Genomic DNA, 19,471 nt, shown 5'->3' on the forward strand with positions numbered 1-19,471 from the left:
GCCATACATTTTTAACTTCCTCAACAAATACTGAATTTGTTTGCTTGCGCCCTGTGTTGTTTCAGTGAACAACAAGGTGTAAGCAATTTTATTTGCGTAGCCCGTCACCCTGTGCTTTTTCCCTGCAAACTCGTTGCTCGTTCAAGTAAACGTCATTTAAATCGAGTAACAGTGTTGCAATATCAAAACCGATTAACTGGGTAAAAACGAATATTAATTGTCATATATAAACTTTTCTTTTCATAATAGTTTGCCTAGGATATGAAAATTAAGCTATATTTGCACAAGCTCTTTCACTCATATGTAATAAATATATTAATTTAGTCCAATCAACTACTTTGTTGTTTGTGTTAATATTATCCCCTTTCTCCAAAATCTGAAACATTTCCACCCTGTTTCACAATAGCTATGGCAACACTCGAATGTTCTGAGCATTTTTATTTTCATGCGGAGAATCAATGCGAAACCGTTTTTTTGTTGTGATATTTTGTGTTTTGAGAAAAATTATTACAGGAAAATTGAAAATTAACGTGAACATATTTAATAAAACAATAACACATAAGCGCGGAAGTGCAAGAACAAAAGCAATTGGTGACAGCGAGAACTGTGGGCACATTTTTTTTTTCCGGTCAAGAGGTGCTAGACGAGCGCTTGCCAAAACGACAAAAGCTCAAGCGATAGCGGCTGGCACGCATTGAAATCGGGAAACATTTTGCTTGGATATTGTGTAGATCTTATTGTACAAATAAAAAAAATTGGATATTTATAGTAGTGAATCACGCAGTAACAATAACAGTGTGCAAGAAGACAAGCGTTATAAATCACCGTACTACACATTTTGTTGGTCATCCAGCATAGAGGCTGGTGATTCAATACTATCAAACGGACATAAAGGAAAATTTCTAGCGTACAGTAGCTTTAAGTGTAAACAGCGCATTTAGCGCCAACCAATTCTCCGACTACTGGAGTGCCATAGGGCTGAAAGTCCAACATTTGCGGTCACAGCAAATCAGTCAGTCAGGTGAGTAAGCGTTTTGATTTTATTATGTACAAATGCAACACGTCTGATTGCCACCCGATATCAACACAATTGAATGCGTTTGTTTTTTTATGTATTTTACTGATACTGCTTTGTATTTTCGCATGTAAGCTAATAATCTAAGTAAATACATACTATATATATTTGTAGGAACCTTCATTGCAAATACTAATGGAATTGTTTGTTCCAAATTTTATTGCCAAGACGCAAATTCTTTGGTTTATAATCGAAATTGATTTCTTCAAAATTTCCATGATAGCCGCTAGCGAGCACGTGTATGCCAACACGACTTATTCATCATCCCTATTTCATATTTGATGCGCGTAATCAACATTCGTTAGCCTGAAGACGGATAAATGGAATAACAGCAAAAGACAATTTGTTACCAAGACAATTTGCATACAACTGATGGACTTTTCCTTCATACCTATGAATGTACGTAACTACATACCTACTCGAATAGCAGATGTAACCGTCATCTGTTTGTATAAACTATTTAAAGTAATTCTCTATCTGCAATTTTTTTTATTATAATATCTGCAATTTTCACAAATATGAGCTTTAGATTTAAAAAGAAAGCCACATAAGATTTAAAAGTATAGAATCTAACAATGGATTGCATAGTTAGAACTAGCATCAGTGATTACAGTTAGGTTTCAGATAGATACTAACATCAGAAACTATTTTTCGGGAAAATTGTAAATAAATGTTAGGTATGGAATATAAGCCCTCGACTTACATATATACATACACTACAATCTTTGTTTTAAGAAGATAAATAACTGCTCCAGGTGGTTCAGAAACCGACATTACATGCATATCGTCACCTAAATATATAAAGGTCCTATGTCACATGTCACTTAGTTGCAAAAAAAAACGTAACTAACTATAACTTTGTATTGCATAAGCGATGTGGGTGAAATACATCATAATCAAACAAAAAGTGAATTGTGGCTTTTTAGTTGTTATGGTTTTTTGTATTTCATTGACGGGATGAGATAGGGCCTTTCTATATATGGAAACTTGGCTTGAACCTGGCCTGTGTGGAATGGTAGCGCGCACTGCTAACCAGTACAGCACAGCAGCCGCTAGTTTTTATTTATGTAAAGACATGTGCTCACATCAAACAGCTCAAAGGACTGTGCAGCGTTCCCATGGCAGTCGGGTCTACGTAACCGGAACGACCCAGATTTATATCTGGCAAAGGACTGTCACTCCAGCAACACTCCTTAAAAACTCTTTTGGGGGAGTTTGTATGCTGCTACAACAACAAAAACAATGACTGTACAGTGCTAGCAATATTGTGAACATATAAGGGCTGTTCGGGATATTGTGCAAATGGTATCGGATTTCCATTTACAATTTTATGATTGCTACCATGGAAACCGTTTGTATTTTATTGTTGTGAATTAAAAAAAGCACCGAAAAGCATGGAATATACACCATTGACCTACTGAACGATATTCACGGAACTTCAGATGACAACTCCCGCTAATGTCCCTATGGTCGACATTGCGCAAGCCAACTGAAAATTAATAAGATATTATTTGGTGTGTATAAAGGCCTGTGAAAACAGAGCAATCTCTTAAAATATACGGTGTTTAATAGCATAGCTGTATTTGTACAGGTTATCATACACAATTGCCCCTTATAATAAATTTATAAATATTACTTGCCTATTGTCGGATCGGAATTTTCCCTTGCCGGTATACTTGTAGGAGGTCTGTATTTATATAAAGAAAAATAAGTACAAAGGCGTATATACATACATATGTATGTACATACATACTATATGCACAAAGTCAGATAATTCGTAAGTATTGTCAGCACAAATCTTATCTGTAAATAATGCAATTTATTGTAAAATTAATCGTTACTTCCAAGTTTTTTTCCGATGTATGTACGAACGTGGTTATCTAATCAAATCAGTTGAATATGTAGTGAAAAAGATAAGAACTACATACATACATACACACAAATGTATGTTTGTATTTATACGAGTATATACATATGTATGTACATACGTGCTCTATAATAACATAGTACTGAATATAAAGATTTTTCTAATAATATATGTATTTTCATTAAGAAAAATTTAGCGAAAAATATAAAAGCAATCATTGGGCACAATCCCTAGGTAATAACACTCGATTACAATAAATTTGCATTCCATGTCCATGTGTTGTTTATTATCTAAGTAATAAGTTAATTGTAAAAACAAATATTTTTAAAGCAAGCTTTCTAAATACATATGAACGAAATTGGACCATAAATACTGGTTTACCAAATACATATATCGACTCGGGGGCCACCTATCGGCAAAATTTTTATTGGGGCTATTCCTTTTCATGTAAATAATCTCGACTCCTGCGCCACCTATCGGCTTAACTCGTTTTTCGTATTGCACTGTCATCGGGTTCTGAGCCAACTGTGAAATTTCAAGTCTAGTCAAGTCTTTTGTATATTTTGTAGTCGAGATTTAGAGTGCAAATGCTGTACATCCATACATCCAGTACTTTTGACGACCATTGATGAACGTATTCAATGTATCCTTCCTTGATGAATAGTGCCGTTGGTGTTGACAGTCAAGCGATAATTTCTGCGATTTTATTTACATAGTAGGTAATCTAGCAATTTCCAAAATCTTATCATTTCATTCTTGGATGGGAAGTGGAAAAAGTGAAAAAGAAGCTTCAAGCTATGTAGATAAGTTACTACATAGTTCGCAACGCAGTTGGTTTAAAGCCTTATGACATATTTATTTTCATTACATACTTTCGTTACCATGACTTTTGCTTCACAATTTTTATCTTTTACCATATACATATGTACATTAGACTGCATCACTCCCCATGCAAAAAAAAAATCAGTACTGTTTTTCCACTGGAATTATAAAATTTATTATATTTTAAGACTTGCACCAAAATATTTCGGAAAAATGTAAAGATTTACGTGAGCTGGACTGATTTGAAAATACCTCCAAAAATTTAGTTTTTTAAAGTATCTTTTTTTTAGCTTCGCATAACAATATTTAAAAAAAAAAATCAACTTAATCATAATAATGACATGTTTGATGTTGTTTTTGTATATTTTTCAAATGTAGGTAAACGAAAAACTTGAATAACTCAGCCAAAGCTTTACCGATTGAAGCTTATGAGGTACCATTGGAAAAGTATTTTCATACTCTTTATATTTCTTTGCAAATAGGTTCATTCAAAGTATGAGCGTCATGCCAAGTTGAATTAAGATGTGTTGATATTTGAAAAAGGAAAAATAGGGACGTGCAAAGACACAAAAAGGGCGAGAAAGTACATTTCCATTGATACCTCATAAGCCTAAATCGGTATAGTTTTGGACCAGTTATTCAAGTTTTTCCAAAACCAAAGGTAAAAAAAACATCAAAAATTGTATTATTGTGATTCCGTTGAAAATTTTCTTTTACTATTTTAATGCAGATGTTTTAAGCTTAAGCTGTTTTTGGGATTTTTTTCAAAAACTATCTTTATTCATAAAAATCTCCATTTTCGGAGGTATTTTCAGATCGGTCAAGCTCACGTAAATCGTAATATTTTTCCGAAATATTTTGATAAAAGTCTTCAAATACAACAGATTTTGCAATCCCGGCGGCAAAAACCGTAACCATTTTTGGTGATACAGTCTAATGTACATACATACATACATAATCCATATACATATGTATGTATTTTTAAACTGATATCGCTATCTGTAAAGCGATAAAATCCGTAGGCCTTTACTTGTCAGCATGTATTTTCGTTTTTCATTCATTTCTCTTTTGAAATGTATGTAAAATATAAAAATATATAAGATTTTAACGATCTTTTACTTTCTGGGGTAGTGTTTTGTTGTTACAACAATATGACTATATATATATTAGAAGCCTTAAAGCGTTTCGTTCCGACAACTGTCGGGTCTACGTAACTCGAACGACCCAGATTGAGATCTGGACAAGAACTGGCACTCCAGCATGATTTTGAAGAACAACAGAAGATTTAAATTGAACTACATTCAATCTCTCTTTTCTACCTCTGCAATCTAAATTTACGTTTAGTCGGATGGAAAATCAGTAGACACATTTGGAGAGCGTAGGATTATTATTTATATATGTACATACATATATCAAAAGCTGCGCAAGTGCTTAAATTAATTTATTCATATTTATGTACATACTCACGTTTTTTTGACGTTAACAAGCGACTAAATTTGGTCAATTGTTTTCCTGGTACATACATATTTACAACTACATGTCTATGGAACACAAAAAATTATCGATACATTTGGCGACGTAGAAAAATTTATGCTTTGAAGTAATTGTACTTTTCATGAGTGCAAAATAATAAAATCCTAATGATTCCAAACCCCATGGCACACTTTTTTTCGTACGGTCTAATGTGCATACATATGTACATATGCACATAGTACATACTGGGTACCTACCATTAAGACCACTTTAAGTAGGAACTTCAAATCACAGAGAGTCACAAAAGAACTACTTAGTGACAGGCAACACTCATCAAAGGAGATTATTAATGAAATAAAAACCCACCGAGTACTTGACACATAAATAAGAGAAAGTTCTAAAAAGCTTCTATTGATAAAAAATAATCCATTTCGATATGTCTTTATTTAACTACAAAAAACCAACTTTAAACTAGTTGAAAAGTAATGCTGGAGTCATGAAGACATCAGTGGGAGTTTGTTTTCTTTAAGCTAGTATACTATTTAAATTTCCTCATACAAATTATTCTTTGAATACACTTTGTTTCTGCACTTCACAAATACTTTTTCGAATCGGGGACAAATAAAATGAATATCGAAATTATATATCATCATTTTTAAGTTACATCTGACGGAATTCAAATATGGGGCCACCTACAGCAGAATATGTAAAGAAATATGTAATGTAAATAAAGTAAAAAAATTTAAAAAAATATTATGTTTTTCTTGTTGATATTTTATGTTCAAAAGTAGTTAGTTACAAGTTAGTCTACTGCCTAGAATCGAGCAACGTTTGATGGATTTCGCCGACCTAAACGGGGTTAAATCGCCGAATAGTTTACTGCCTCGTGGCCATCGTCATACAAATACAGTTAGCTTTCCGCAATGAAAATATACATTATCTATGGCCTTTAGTTCCTCCCTAATCAACTTCAAGTTAACTCATAGATGCATTTCCTGCAGGATATAAAAAGGCGATATTTTCCTTGAATAAAATAACGATTGATAAGCACTTGAAAGTCTCCCTTAACCAGCGAATAATCAAAGTCATAAATCGGTTTTTTTTATAAAATGACGTAATACTTATGTATGTAAGTACGTAACTACAATAATAATAGGAGTGTTCGCTATGCAAAATATTTGTACAAGTTGGTACCAATTGTTACCAAATCGTGTTCGTTTAGCCAAAAACTCAGTAAAACTTGCAAGGAGAGAGCACAATTTTGACATTTCATTTGGAGGGGAAGTTGCAAATTCGTGCTGGGAAAATATTTGCCAGTAAGAATTTGCAAGCAGGATTGTGGCACACGGTTCCATTTTTGTCAACATTAATTTGAATCAACGACTTCGTTAAATTTAAAAATGAACAATCTTGTTGCGATTTACTAATGAAAGAAGTATGTAAATATTCGTTTATTCAATTATTTTAATTAATTCCAAACATTTGTACTCGGTACCCGGCTGAACGCACTCGACACCGTTGTCGATATAGGAAATCCGACAGTGACTTCCACAATGAAATTGGAGCGTATGTTGAAGAAAGTCAGAATAAGGAGAAATGTACGTATAGGTCCTGTTTTGGTTTCCACCTGAAATAATTTAAAAAATGTATTATGCTCGAAATGCAACCGTGGACCCCAGCTGGCAGTGAAGCTTGCTAATGTTTGCTAATTCCTGTTCGCGCAAAACTCAGTAAGTTTCTCTCTTTGGGAGAATAAGATACCTTATTCTCTGAATTTTGTTACTGGCTAATTCTTATAGCTAATTGCGTAGCGAACACTCCTAATAACAAAAATAGAAACCATATTGAAAATAACTGAAGCTTTAAGTAGCATTTTCTGAATCTTTGCTGCTACATATTTATTAGATTTGTTTGGCTAATAAGCTGAAATGATGCTAATTTGCTTACGAATATATGTATTTCTAAATGCAGGTTATGCATTGAAATATACACAAACAAACATACGTAGTATGGACATATACATTTCATTCAATATATGTATATGTACATAGGTGTATTCTTTGCGCGCAAACGAAAGCGGCGCTACAAAACAGATCTTTCGCGTTACTTTACATATGCATACATACATAAATACGGATTCTTATATTCATGCATGTAAGTACATACATACATATGTATGTATGCATTGTATTGTTGGTAAAAATGGCAAATAAAGACTTCAGATAAAATTATTAAAATTTCAGCAGTAAGTTAATATACGCAGTTACATATAAAAATAAGCACAAAATACACTGAGGAGCAAAACTGGAACAACAATACAGAATGTGAATTTGCTTGCGATATATGTATTTGCAATATTTTAAGTCTTTTTTGTACTCTATTTTCTGATTTCACATTTAAATGATGATAAAATAAAACTTGGAATGTTTTCCAATTTTCCCCAGTTTTGCAGAATGTTTCCGATTATTATGCTGTTGAAATTGATAAAAGCCCATCGAAAAAAATCCACAAATTGCCATATTCGTGTAAATGCCCATTTATTGTAATTTTCGCTTTCCCATCGATTTTTACCCCCGAAGTCGTATTATAGCCCCACATCATAAAACATACACATGCAAAGGTAATGGTTTAAATAGTTTGGCCGGTTAGCAGTATCCCTGAAGCATTTCTTCAGTATCTGAACCACTCTTCTGTTTCAAAACGTTTATTTTTAGTTTATGCAAGTTAAAATTTTCATTTAAAAATAAATTTTGTTGGCAGGGTATTCCCATTTAAGAATAATTTTCAGTCACCAGTTCAATATGCTTTTCTTTGTAAAAATGCGTTTTTAACTAAAATAACTTATATTGTCAAGGCTGCCTTCCGCTTTTTATCTTTGCACTGTAACGACTTGTTTCAACCTCTGACATAAGATGTGTTTTCGTATTCTCCAGCAAAAAATATCCAGTAACTTGCCAGTAAGTCTGCGTTCAAACACGGAAACTCGAGTTTCTTATTATCGGCGATTTCTCTTTTGGTGTTGCCCTTTGCATTCACACACAGAAACTTTTGTACGCAATTGTTGTTGCCAGCTGTGAATCGCCAACTTGAATTACTCAGACGAACGAGAGCACAAAGCGTGTTTCCCGAGTACGGGCGACTCGGTACCCGTCCCCTTTCCTCGTCGCTCTCTCCCGTACAAGCTTCGAGTTTCCGCAACAAAAGTTTTCGTGTCTGAACGTCGACTAACCAAATTTCGGAGAGTAAGTCAATATTTACTCCCAATGAGTGAAATATGCAAGAAAGTACCAAAACGCAAAACCAGCAAGAAGTTGCTAGTTTTATGAACAGCTGATTTATTTGTTATTTTCCGATGCAATTTTCTTAGAAAACATTCCATTGGGTTTATTTTGTCAATTGCAACTCTAAAAGGACCACAAACAATTATTTTGTTAATGTGAATTACATTAAGCATCATGCCATCAGCTGTTTTTCTTACTAGCAAATAGTTGCTAGTAAAAATTTATCCAGTAAAAATCCAGTAAAACTTGCAAGTTCAGCTGTCATTTTTGCTCTCTCAATTTCCCCTCTTTTGCTAGTTTCTTGCAAGTTTTTGCGTACGAAAACGACATCCAGTAAAAAACCAGTAAAATTAGTACTGGATTTACTGGATAGTGCGTACGCGAACAGGGCTATAATGTCCACTCTGGTGAAGAAGCATTAATTTTTCTCTTGGTATCGAAAGGTTTTTGAAATTCAGAAACCCTCTTACATATGTACCTAGCCTAGCGAATAACAATTTTATTTGGCCCCTTGCCCTTGCAGATTTAATTAAACATTTTCAGGAAATGAGCGAAAACTTTTTCTTGAATTAAATACATAATTCAGCGATTACTAAGACAGTGTAAAACTGTATCAATGCAATTTATGTTTAAATTTTTACTGTCAAACGTTAGGTTAAACATCGGAAAGGCGAACGAATACACTACCACCAACTTAACTTTCCGTTTTGTTGTTCCAGTTTTGCTCTTCAGTGTATACATACATATGTATATATGCATCTATGGTACATGCATAAATTCATGTTTTCACAGCCCATCCAAGGGAAGTATCGAGAAGAAGGTGTCGACAGGTTCGCAATGTATTTACCCCTCGGCTGTGAGCGCAATGATAAGCGCAAGAGCTAATCTAAATACATACATACTTATTTGCACACAATATGTACATAATAAATATTAAGGTATTCACTTTTTGCTGAAGTACATGTTGAACAAAAAAAGTTTTCTGTGTTTTAAACCGACATCTGCTGAAAAACTTTTCAAGAACGCTCTATCTCAGAATTTTGTTGAAGAACGCCCTATCTGACTTCAAAATGTATTGAAAATGTGCTGAAATTGGGCGTTTTTGAATCGGAAGCTGAGATAGGGCGTTCTTGAAAAGTTTTTTGAGATAGGGCGTTTTCGAACTAGCTGCCGAGATAGGTCGATCTTCCACTCAGCTATCGATATCCAGATAGAAGAAGTACTTAGTAAAACAAAAATAAATTACTTTCTTAACAAAATCAAGTCAATTTTTATTTTTAACAAAGCGTCACCACCCAACACAGTCCGTTCCCACGACAGTCGGGTCTACGTAACCGGAACGACCCAGATTTATATCTGGCCAAGGACTGTCACTCCAGCAACACTCCCCAAAAAGTCTTTGGGGAATTTGTATGCTGCTACAACAACAACAACCCAACACAGTCTTCATAACTTTCACAACTGAATACCAAAGGCGTATTTTTAAAAGAGGACAAGATGTCGAACTTTTTATATCCAAATATTGGTTGCCGTAACTGTATGATTAGAAGCGTGTTATTGTTGTTGTAGCAGCTACTGTTGCAAGAACATTTTTTTTTTTTTTTTTTTTTTACAGTAAAGTTTTAAGTTTCCAATAATTTTTAATTGTGGTACAAAGACGCGAATTTCTTCCAAATCTCTAAAATTGAATTAATCATTTCTTTAATTTTCATCGTCTAAGTAAAAAAGCAATTTGTGCCAGACTATTCGATATTGGGCCTCAAGAATTATTTCTCTGGGTGAGAACAAAAAGTATATCATTTATTTGATAATCACGCTTCGCAAAATGGATAAATAATTGCGCAACACCTCTTTCTAACTCAACATTTCTTTCTCTATACAAAGTATACATAGAGGCCAAAGCAATGGACTTTGCCAGCTTTTATTGTTTAAGTAAATTGTTATCGCAGAATATTGTTATCGCCTTTTTTTTAATTCAACAATGCTGACGGCATTTTTATTACTGTAGTTTAATAAGATCTTGATTACAATATTTATCGCATGCGATATATTTGCATAGCTTTTGATTTCCTACTGTATGTACTCGTATGAAGCAACTAGATACTACATATATATTGAAGATGTTTTATAAATACTTTATTTCATAAAATTAGTTTCATCAAAAGGTATTTAGTCCACTGCTCAGTTTTTTCCCCTTTTTCCTCTGCCAAAAACAAGTGCGAACACTTTCCGGCTTACCCGATGCGTACGCTGCTAAAGGCATAAAAATAAATTTTCTTCCCTGCGTTTATATTTTTAGATTTAAACTTGCAAACAAAAAAGTGGAATCGCAAATATGCAAACACAAAATTAGCCGCGACGTCCATAGCTATGCAATTTCTGTCTACTACTTAGTATAATGTGAGGCTTTCCTTCATTATTCCCCTTAAAAGTAATGGCAGCATTAAGTATCTTCAATTTGCCGTCATCGCACTCGTTAAGAATTTATTTGTTATTGTTTTTTTTTTACCTAATACTAAGTATGTATGTATGTAGGCAATAATTATTTCGATGCTGAAGTGGTGTGAGGAAGAATTCTTTTTTCTTAGCATCGCGTCTACTAAATATTTTATACAAACGCTTTTAAATATTAAATTATGTATGTATGTAGGTATGTATATATGTGAATTAACATGCTGCATACAAATTTTGAATACATTCATTCAAAATGTTTTTTTTTTATTATTTAGTGCTTTGCTCTCATCTGTATCAATGAACGTTTCATCACAATGAGCACCCAAGCATCAATCACAGAGTTTGAGTGTATACATACATATACATACGTATCAGGGATGGAAGATCATATTTTCAAATTGTGCTTAATTTTAGGAAAAAATTTTACCTAAAAAATTTGTATGTACATTTAGTTACACATTTCATATCCGGTCAAATCTGTTCAACAGTATGAAATATATATAGAGAAAATCTGCCATGCCTGATAAAAGTAAAGAGTAAAGTCGGAATGTTTATGCTCTCACCCCTAGGATTATTCTATACCCCTATTTTTTTTTTTTAATCAAAAAATATTTAGAGCTCGCTCAAAGCGCTCAAAGTTTTCCATGTATTTTATATGGAAAAAAAAACTTTTGTAGAAGTGGCTTAAAAATCAATATCTATCGATCGGAAAACTCTGTTTCTCTTCATAATAATACCCAATTATTTATTTAACCATTTTTTCATAGCAACTATAATTTATTGGTCCGCCAAAACCGCCATAAAATACAATGGGTGGATATATAAAAAATCTTTAGTATTAAAAAATGGTTAAGTAAACTATGGGGTATTGTTACTAGAAGTCTCCTGAAGAGAACCAGAGTTTTCCGATCGAAAAATATTGATTTTCAATAATTCTATACCACTTCTACGAAAAGCTGTTTTTCCCCATATAAAATACATGGAAAATTTTGAGCGCTCTGAGCGAACTCTAAATATTTTTTTAATTTAAAATAAAAAATAGGGGTATATTTTTTCGATATAGAACAATCCTAGGAGGTGAGAGCCTTAAAATTCCGACTTTACTTATTTTGGACCACCCTAGTGTACATACATATATATGTAGTTTATGAAAAATTCCATGTCCATAATATTTGTTTTCTTTTTCGTCAACATTTAGATTTTCTGCGGATTTTTTCTTGAAATCGATATTTTATTTTTATTTCCAAGAATAAAGAAAATCTTTTGAAATTTATTTGTTAACTTTAAATTCCATTATGAGTTAATAGTTCTCGTGATTAAGAGGTTTTATTTTTAGTCAGAACAGAGTCAGTAGATATTCAATTGTGTCTTCTTCAAGTCGAGCGATGCATCTTTTCAATGAACAATCCCACTATTAGGGGAAGGCAATCAGTTCAGTGATAAAACCATAGATACAGATAAAGGTTAAGATGAAGATAAAAATTAGGATACAGATAACGGTACAGATACAGATAAGGATAAATAGAGAATTATGAAAATAAAAATTAAGATAAAGAAAAAAAATCAATAAAAGATAAAGATGGCGATGAAGAAGAAGATGGTGTTAAGGAAGATGAAGATAACGATTATGACTATGATCTTAGAGGATGAAGATCAAGATTAAGATGAAGAAGATAAAGGCAAAGACAAAGAGACAAAGACACTGCTAAAGAAATAGACAAAGGCAAAGACAAAGAGACAAAGACGCTGATAAAGAAATAGACAAAGGCAAAGACAAAGGCAAATATTTTTTTGTTAAAGAAACAGACAAAGGCAAAGACAAAGACAAATATTTTATAAAATATATTGCAAAATTTTGTATGCCATGAATTTTCACTTTTTTCGCGCGTAGGTACCTCATATACTCAGTTTTTTTCCAGAAACAAACACTAATGCTACTCAACTTTTGATAACTTTTTTGTGCACTTTAATTTATCCTACTTGAAAAACAACAACAAATCAGGTTATTTTTATTGTTATACCATCGTCGACTATCTATGTATATATGTATGTATGTATGTACAGTTGTCCACAAAATAATAGGAGTGCGATATTTTCACCAGTTTTGGCTATTTGTCTTCTGTTTATTTAATGTTTATTACTTTTTTATAAAAGTCTAGCTTATACGACAAACGCCATGTAAATTCAGATTTTAAACTATGTACCAAAAGATTTCGCAAATTTTCACCTCAAACTTAAACTTTAATCAGAATCTTTAGAAAAAATTGTGGTATGCAGTTTTGTAGCCCATTCAATTCTAGTATAATAGAGTATAAGTTTCAATTTGCTAAAAAATCCCGTTGATTTTTGAGAATTTTTTTGGTTGAAGGTGTTTCACCTTTTTTCCATACAAAGTACGTACAATTTTCTGTTAGTTACATACATATATGGATGCCAGCAAAAAAAATTGCCAAAAATCAACAGAATCTTTTAGCATTAACTTACTAGAATTAAATGGGCTACTAAACTGTGGTTCTGATTAAAAAGTTTGAAATTTGGGTGGAAATTTGCGAAGTTTTTAGATTTTTAGTACAAAGCTTGAAATCATGGTGTTAGTTGTATAACCAGCTAGAATTTTATAAAAAATGATAAACTTTAAATAAAAAAAAAGACAAAGCTGGTAAAAATATCGCACTCCTATTATTTTGTGTACAACTGTACATATGCACATACATACATCAAATACTACACGTAATAAAGCGTAGATAAGATTCGCTAGCATCTGCTTGTTGTTAACACAATGTTTTTAGAGGTCACGTGTTAAGTAAAACAAGTTAGGAAACCGAAAACATACAATAGTATTTAAAAAAAAAAAAAAACGAAACAAAAAAAAACAATTTCTGCTGCTATGAATCAAAGATGCTAAAGAAAGGTTTACTAGCTATGAGGTAATCAATCGCTGCTGCATATTTATATATGAATATATGTAACTACATACATATGCACATGTATATCTGTGTATATACATCTATTTACTTGCAATGATTCTATTTCTTGAAACAAAGCTTTGATTCAGCGTCAATATTTAGCTGAAGACTCAGAGATAATTACTATACAAATTTACGCTCGCGCAAACTTGCATGCGTACATACATATGTACATATGCATATACTTATTTAATTAAAATTTGGATGAAAACTTAAGTAGTTGATTTTTTACCATGATGTAATCGTGAAACCTGCGCGCACGACTCATTGGTCTGCTTAGTCATCGGTTGGGTGCGGGCGGTAAACGGAGAGAACAGCCAGCCAGTTAGGCAGCCAATTATAGCTTAACGCATGCGAATTATTCAAATGCATCTTCCAGATATCCGGCTGTACTTAACCAACCATTTCCCCATTGTTGTTTATTTTCTGATACGCTTCGTAGTTTTCATAGAACTTTTTGTACTTTCCATTTGACGCTTGGCTGGCATGCATTTGGGTGTGTGTGGTAATTTGCTCACTGTCATTTGTGTTTTTACTTTGCGACATCACTTCCTTTTTTCATTTGTGTTTTGTTCCATCATTTTAAACATTTCTGGAGTAACTTAAATACAAAAAAAAAAAATAGAATACAAAATTTTACATTTAGTAAAGCTTTTGAGCGTGAATTTCAAGTTTATGATAGGTTATGTCAAACGCGTTGATCCTGTAAATGTTTGCCGTACCGCATTGGTATGAATCGCGGGAAATTGAGGTAAAAATCAAAAAAAAAAAATTGTAACGCATACTTGTGTTTTGTTGCCTGCGATAAATCAGATGCATTCTTCTCCACAAAATTATGTTAAAAATCTAGTAACAATATTAATTTTAATCAGCTTGTTTTCTGTTTGTTGTATTCCAGTTTCGCGAGCAAAGTTTGGCCTGCAATTTGCTAATTAAGTAAATTTTTACTATCCCAACGGAAATAGTGAGTAGTTGGTAAAAGAAAGGATAATACTAGTCGCCATAGACTCCCAAGTAATTGCACTTGCTACAACAACAACAACAACACCACCTGCACTTGCTACACACACAAACACTCCATCAATAAAATGGGTCAAACACTTTCCGAACCAGTCACAGCCAAAGAGTCTGCATATTGCCAAAATGAATTGTACCGCGTCGGTTCGAGTTGCATGCAAGGTTGGCGCATCAACATGGAAGATTCGCATACACACATACTTTCGTTGCCTGATGATCCGGGCACGTCCTTTTTTGCGGTCTACGATGGTCATGGTGGTGCCACAGTTGCCCAATATGCTGGCAAGCATCTACACAAATTCATATTAAAACGTCCCGAGTACAGAGAAAACGTCGAAAGGGCGTTAAAACAGGTAAGATGATGCAACATACAGCCATATTAAATGTAAATGTACTAATCTTTGTTGGTTTTTTGTTTCCGCAGGCATTTCTTGACATCGACTATGAGATGCTCTACAATGAGTCATGGGGCGAACAAATGGCCGGCTCAACAGCCGTCGTTGTTCTTATTAAAGATAACCGTTTGTATTGTGCCAATGCTGGTGATTCGCGTGCAATTGCCTGCATCAATGGAGAGGTAGAGACTTTGTCTATGGACCATAAGCCAAATAATGAGGTGGAAACCAAACGCATCCACGAGGGTGGCGGCTATGTGGAATTCAATCGTGTAAATGGCAATTTAGCGCTTTCACGCGCTCTAGGCGATTTCATATTCAAGCGCAATGCCAATAAGAAACCCGAGGAACAGATCGTAACCGGTATGTACATGTGTATGTAGTTTAGTAAAAGAAAAGTTATGTTATAGAACCATTTTTGCTGCTGCTCCGTACATAGTGATAGTGAAAATACGCTTAGCTAATTCATTTGTTGTCACTCATGGCAAATCTGCATTAAGGACATGAACGGTTATTAAAATAATAGTGAATACATGCACTATTCATTAAAGTATAATATACCACGACAGTAGCGTCTACGTAACCGGACTGCGACTACAGCAGCATTCTCCAAATACTTTCATGCTCTTACAATAAGGGAAAATAATATGTAGAATGCGAATTCAATGACAAATTAACAACAACTGCAACAAAATTATATGCAATTTGTACGAGGTCATGACCATATATATACATAGGTAATTCGGGCTGCAACTTACTAAATAATAAAAAGAATACCTCATAATTATAACATGAATATTAACAACGAAAGTAGAGGAATAATCTAATGTTACATGAACCTAAGCGAAGAAACCACTAAATTTAGATCTCAGAAATAAAAATAAACGAACCTGCTACCCTTAAAACAACGTTCAAAAATAGTGTTTTTTCACAGCACTTAAAGCTGTCCGATGTAGTTGATTTTCTGGTGAGGAAATTAAATTAAAGTCAAATTTTCAAATGCTTCTAACAACTGCCAAATTGTTGCGCATTAATCTCAAGTAAAATCATTTTTCACTTTTCGATATGTAGCAGATTTTCTCAGAATTTTTTAATTTCAAGAATGCAATGTTCCATTGTGTTTAGCAGTACATTATCTGCTGTACCGAATGACCATATTCACATTTCGCAAGTAAACACAATAGATACAATCATATCAGCACTCGAGTAGCAAAGGCACTTAATTGCCTATAAACAAAAACGTAATGTAAATTTCATTATACCTCTGTATGAGTGTAGATTTAATACTTCTGATGTATGTGTTTATTTTTGCATACTTGAATCTTTGCTTTGTATTTCCAAATGTCTGTTCCATTAAAGTTTGCTTGTTTTGCTTACCTGTCGCTCAATAGCTTGCGCGCTACAATGGTACAATTTAACAATTTGGAAATTTTTTTTTCATATACATATGTATGTATTCCTTATTGCAAGTCACATTTTTGAAAATGATTTCATAGTTCCAATATATGCATGTACTTCAGCTAAAGGTTTTGCCTTGAAATACTTATGCAATAATTGTACCAAAAGGTCAATTTCGCCACATTTTTCATTATATTTCTGAAAAAGTGCAGTGCAGCCTTATTGAAATATATATTGGCGAGTGCTTGTTTGAACGCTTTTGTCAAACATTTTGCCCCGGAAATTTTGATGGTTAGAGGTGTCCTTGTTCCTTTCAAAAGAGTCGATAAAAAAAGACGAAGTAGACTGGATACCCAAGGAAGATCGATATTTAGGTTCCACGCGATTTAAAAGTGAAAGTTTTAATGAACACAGTTTCTCCACATGAAGCAAAACTAAGTCGTGCAATTTTCGAAATGAAGCACTACGGGCGTTGAACAGTCGATCGGCTACGACTATTATTTAAAAAAAAAAGATTGTGGTCTAATGACGAATAATCTTCATAAATGGTGGCGCAGCCCGGATTGATGAGACGGAGGGTGCAACAAGTAGTACAGTGATCCATGCGGTTGGAAAAAAAATAGATTACCCTGCGGGAATTCAACAACTAACGCGATTGGAGCAGGCGATTTCCACCAAACGGTCGGAATGAGTAAAAAGGAAAGACATTGACTGACTTCCATCACCACGGCGAAATTTGAGGGAGTTTATTTAGATGGGTCAAAATAACCGTAAAGCCTGAAAGTAGTTTTGTACGAAAAATGTGGCTTATAAAATTCACTTGGTTCAGTTATTTAACAAGAAACCCCAGAGGCTCTATAGGGTTGCCTGCAAGTTGAAATAGTTCGTCGATCATAATTTGGTTTGGAAACAAACCGGGTTCCTTGTTGCCCAAAAATACATTAAGACTAGATAAAAAAAATTAGAACTCAGGCTCGACCTTAGCCTATGCATGTGTGTAAAAGTATGATGCTAGTTTTTGTGCAATATATTGAAGCGTAGTTTACAAAGCGCAGTTGCTGATTCATTAGTTTGAGTACGTTGAGTATCTTTACAAATGGCACACACGTAAAATCACTTATGTTTGTATGTATGTATATCTAGTATATATGTAACTGAAATTATCACACTACGATGTTATTAAATTTATTGTAATTTTTGCTGCTGTCGATCCCACTGTATGATCTAACAATAGCACCCACGCGAAACAATTGCTAGCAGCAGCAGCGCAACAACAATGTGTGAACTACGAAGAAGAGCGCAAGAATGTGATGAACATTTAATTTATAAAGTGAAGGCAATTGCTTTCATCACCGCAACGTGTTGATCTATATTTATAGCTTCAAATATACGTAATTACGCACTTTGGCCCCTTTTCGCGCCACCGATTTTCGTTGTTTATTTTCGATGGCTATTTTTCGTTTCCTTTTTTTTTTTTGGGGGCAACCAACCAAATGTGCTTGCTTAATGAAAATATTTATACTATTTGATTGTTGTTTTTTGACTTATTAATTTAACTTATTAATTTTTAATTAACTTTTATACTTATATGTGTATGTTTGTATATTTTTTATATTCTTTTCCGCACCCATTCATCTTCAACCCATTATGTACTCGTTGCTGACGCCACCGCTGTCGCTCTCATTAATTGTTGCAGCCTATCCCGATGTGGAGACACGTGAAATCACAGCCGATTGGGAATTCATTGTGTTGGCATGCGATGGCATTTGGGATGTTATGAGCAACAAAGAAGTCGTCGACTTCTGTCGAAAGCGTATCGGAATGGGCATGTATCCGGAAGAAATTTGCGAAGAATTGATGAATCACTGTCTCGCGCCCGATTGTCAAATGGGCGGCCTGGGTGGCGACAATATGACTGTTGTGCTTGTTTGCTTTCTACACAATAAACCATACGAAGAGCTGATAGCACGCTGCGCCAAAAATACTAATATCAATGGTGGCAGCGGCAACATAACTACGTCATCGTCCACAGAGGAAGATCTCGATCTAAAATAACAAAACTTCATTTTCAAATTATTCAACGCTAGTAGAACAACAGTAGCAGCGACCACAGCAGAAGCAGCAGCAGCAATGGCAGGCAGTTCGACAGCAGGCAATGTAATGAACACCACCACAATGACTCTGACTACTAGTACGCGCGTTAGGAATATTGCTAATGGTAATACTAAGAAAATTCCCAGCCAGCTAAAAATTGCGACAAGCATCTTTAAGAACAGTAATTATATTTTTCGTAAAATGTACAGGTTGCGTTACTTAATAATTGTGTTCCTTGTGTTTATGACCTATGCATATCTATATTTTTGTATTTGAAAAATTTGCGCCTTTGCTCTTGTTGCAACACTAAAAACAGCACACGACATATTGTCTGCAGCTAAATTAACAAACAAAAATGTAACTCTTTTCAATGAACAAATATGTATCATCGTGTAAAATTTCCAATTAAAATATTTAACGATTTCACGAATGTTTTTAAATTACAGACAATTACACCTATACATACACATACACACGTGAAACACTTAACATAGTTAATGCAACATATATGGACGATAGTATTGAATGTTTTTTATTGTTTTTGTTTTTGGCATAAATTTCGAAAATTAAAAAAAAAATTTAAAAAATTATTGTTTTATTAATGATATTGAGCGAGTATTGTAAAACTC

The 19,471-nt window shown here is 33.8% G+C and overlaps 1 protein-coding gene across 1 annotated transcript; it reads left to right on the top strand.

The window, feature by feature from the left end:
• The first annotated feature begins 398 nt into the window (after positions 1-398).
• LOC108360868 (probable protein phosphatase 2C T23F11.1) lies at positions 399-19,410 on the top strand. Its single transcript, XM_017613319.1, has 4 exons — positions 399-1,021; positions 14,837-15,308; positions 15,380-15,713; positions 18,445-19,410. Exons 2-4 carry the CDS (start codon positions 15,027-15,029, stop codon positions 18,801-18,803), a joined length of 975 nt encoding a protein of 324 aa, XP_017468808.1. The 5' UTR covers positions 399-1,021; positions 14,837-15,026; the 3' UTR covers positions 18,804-19,410.
• The last annotated feature ends 61 nt before the right edge of the window (positions 19,411-19,471 follow it).

The sequence above is a fragment of the Rhagoletis zephyria genome, unplaced genomic scaffold (assembly GCF_001687245.7).
Source record: "Rhagoletis zephyria isolate East Lansing unplaced genomic scaffold, Rhagoletis_zephyria_1.1 Rzeph_scaffold_00017, whole genome shotgun sequence".
NCBI lineage: Eukaryota > Metazoa > Arthropoda > Insecta > Diptera > Tephritidae > Rhagoletis > Rhagoletis zephyria.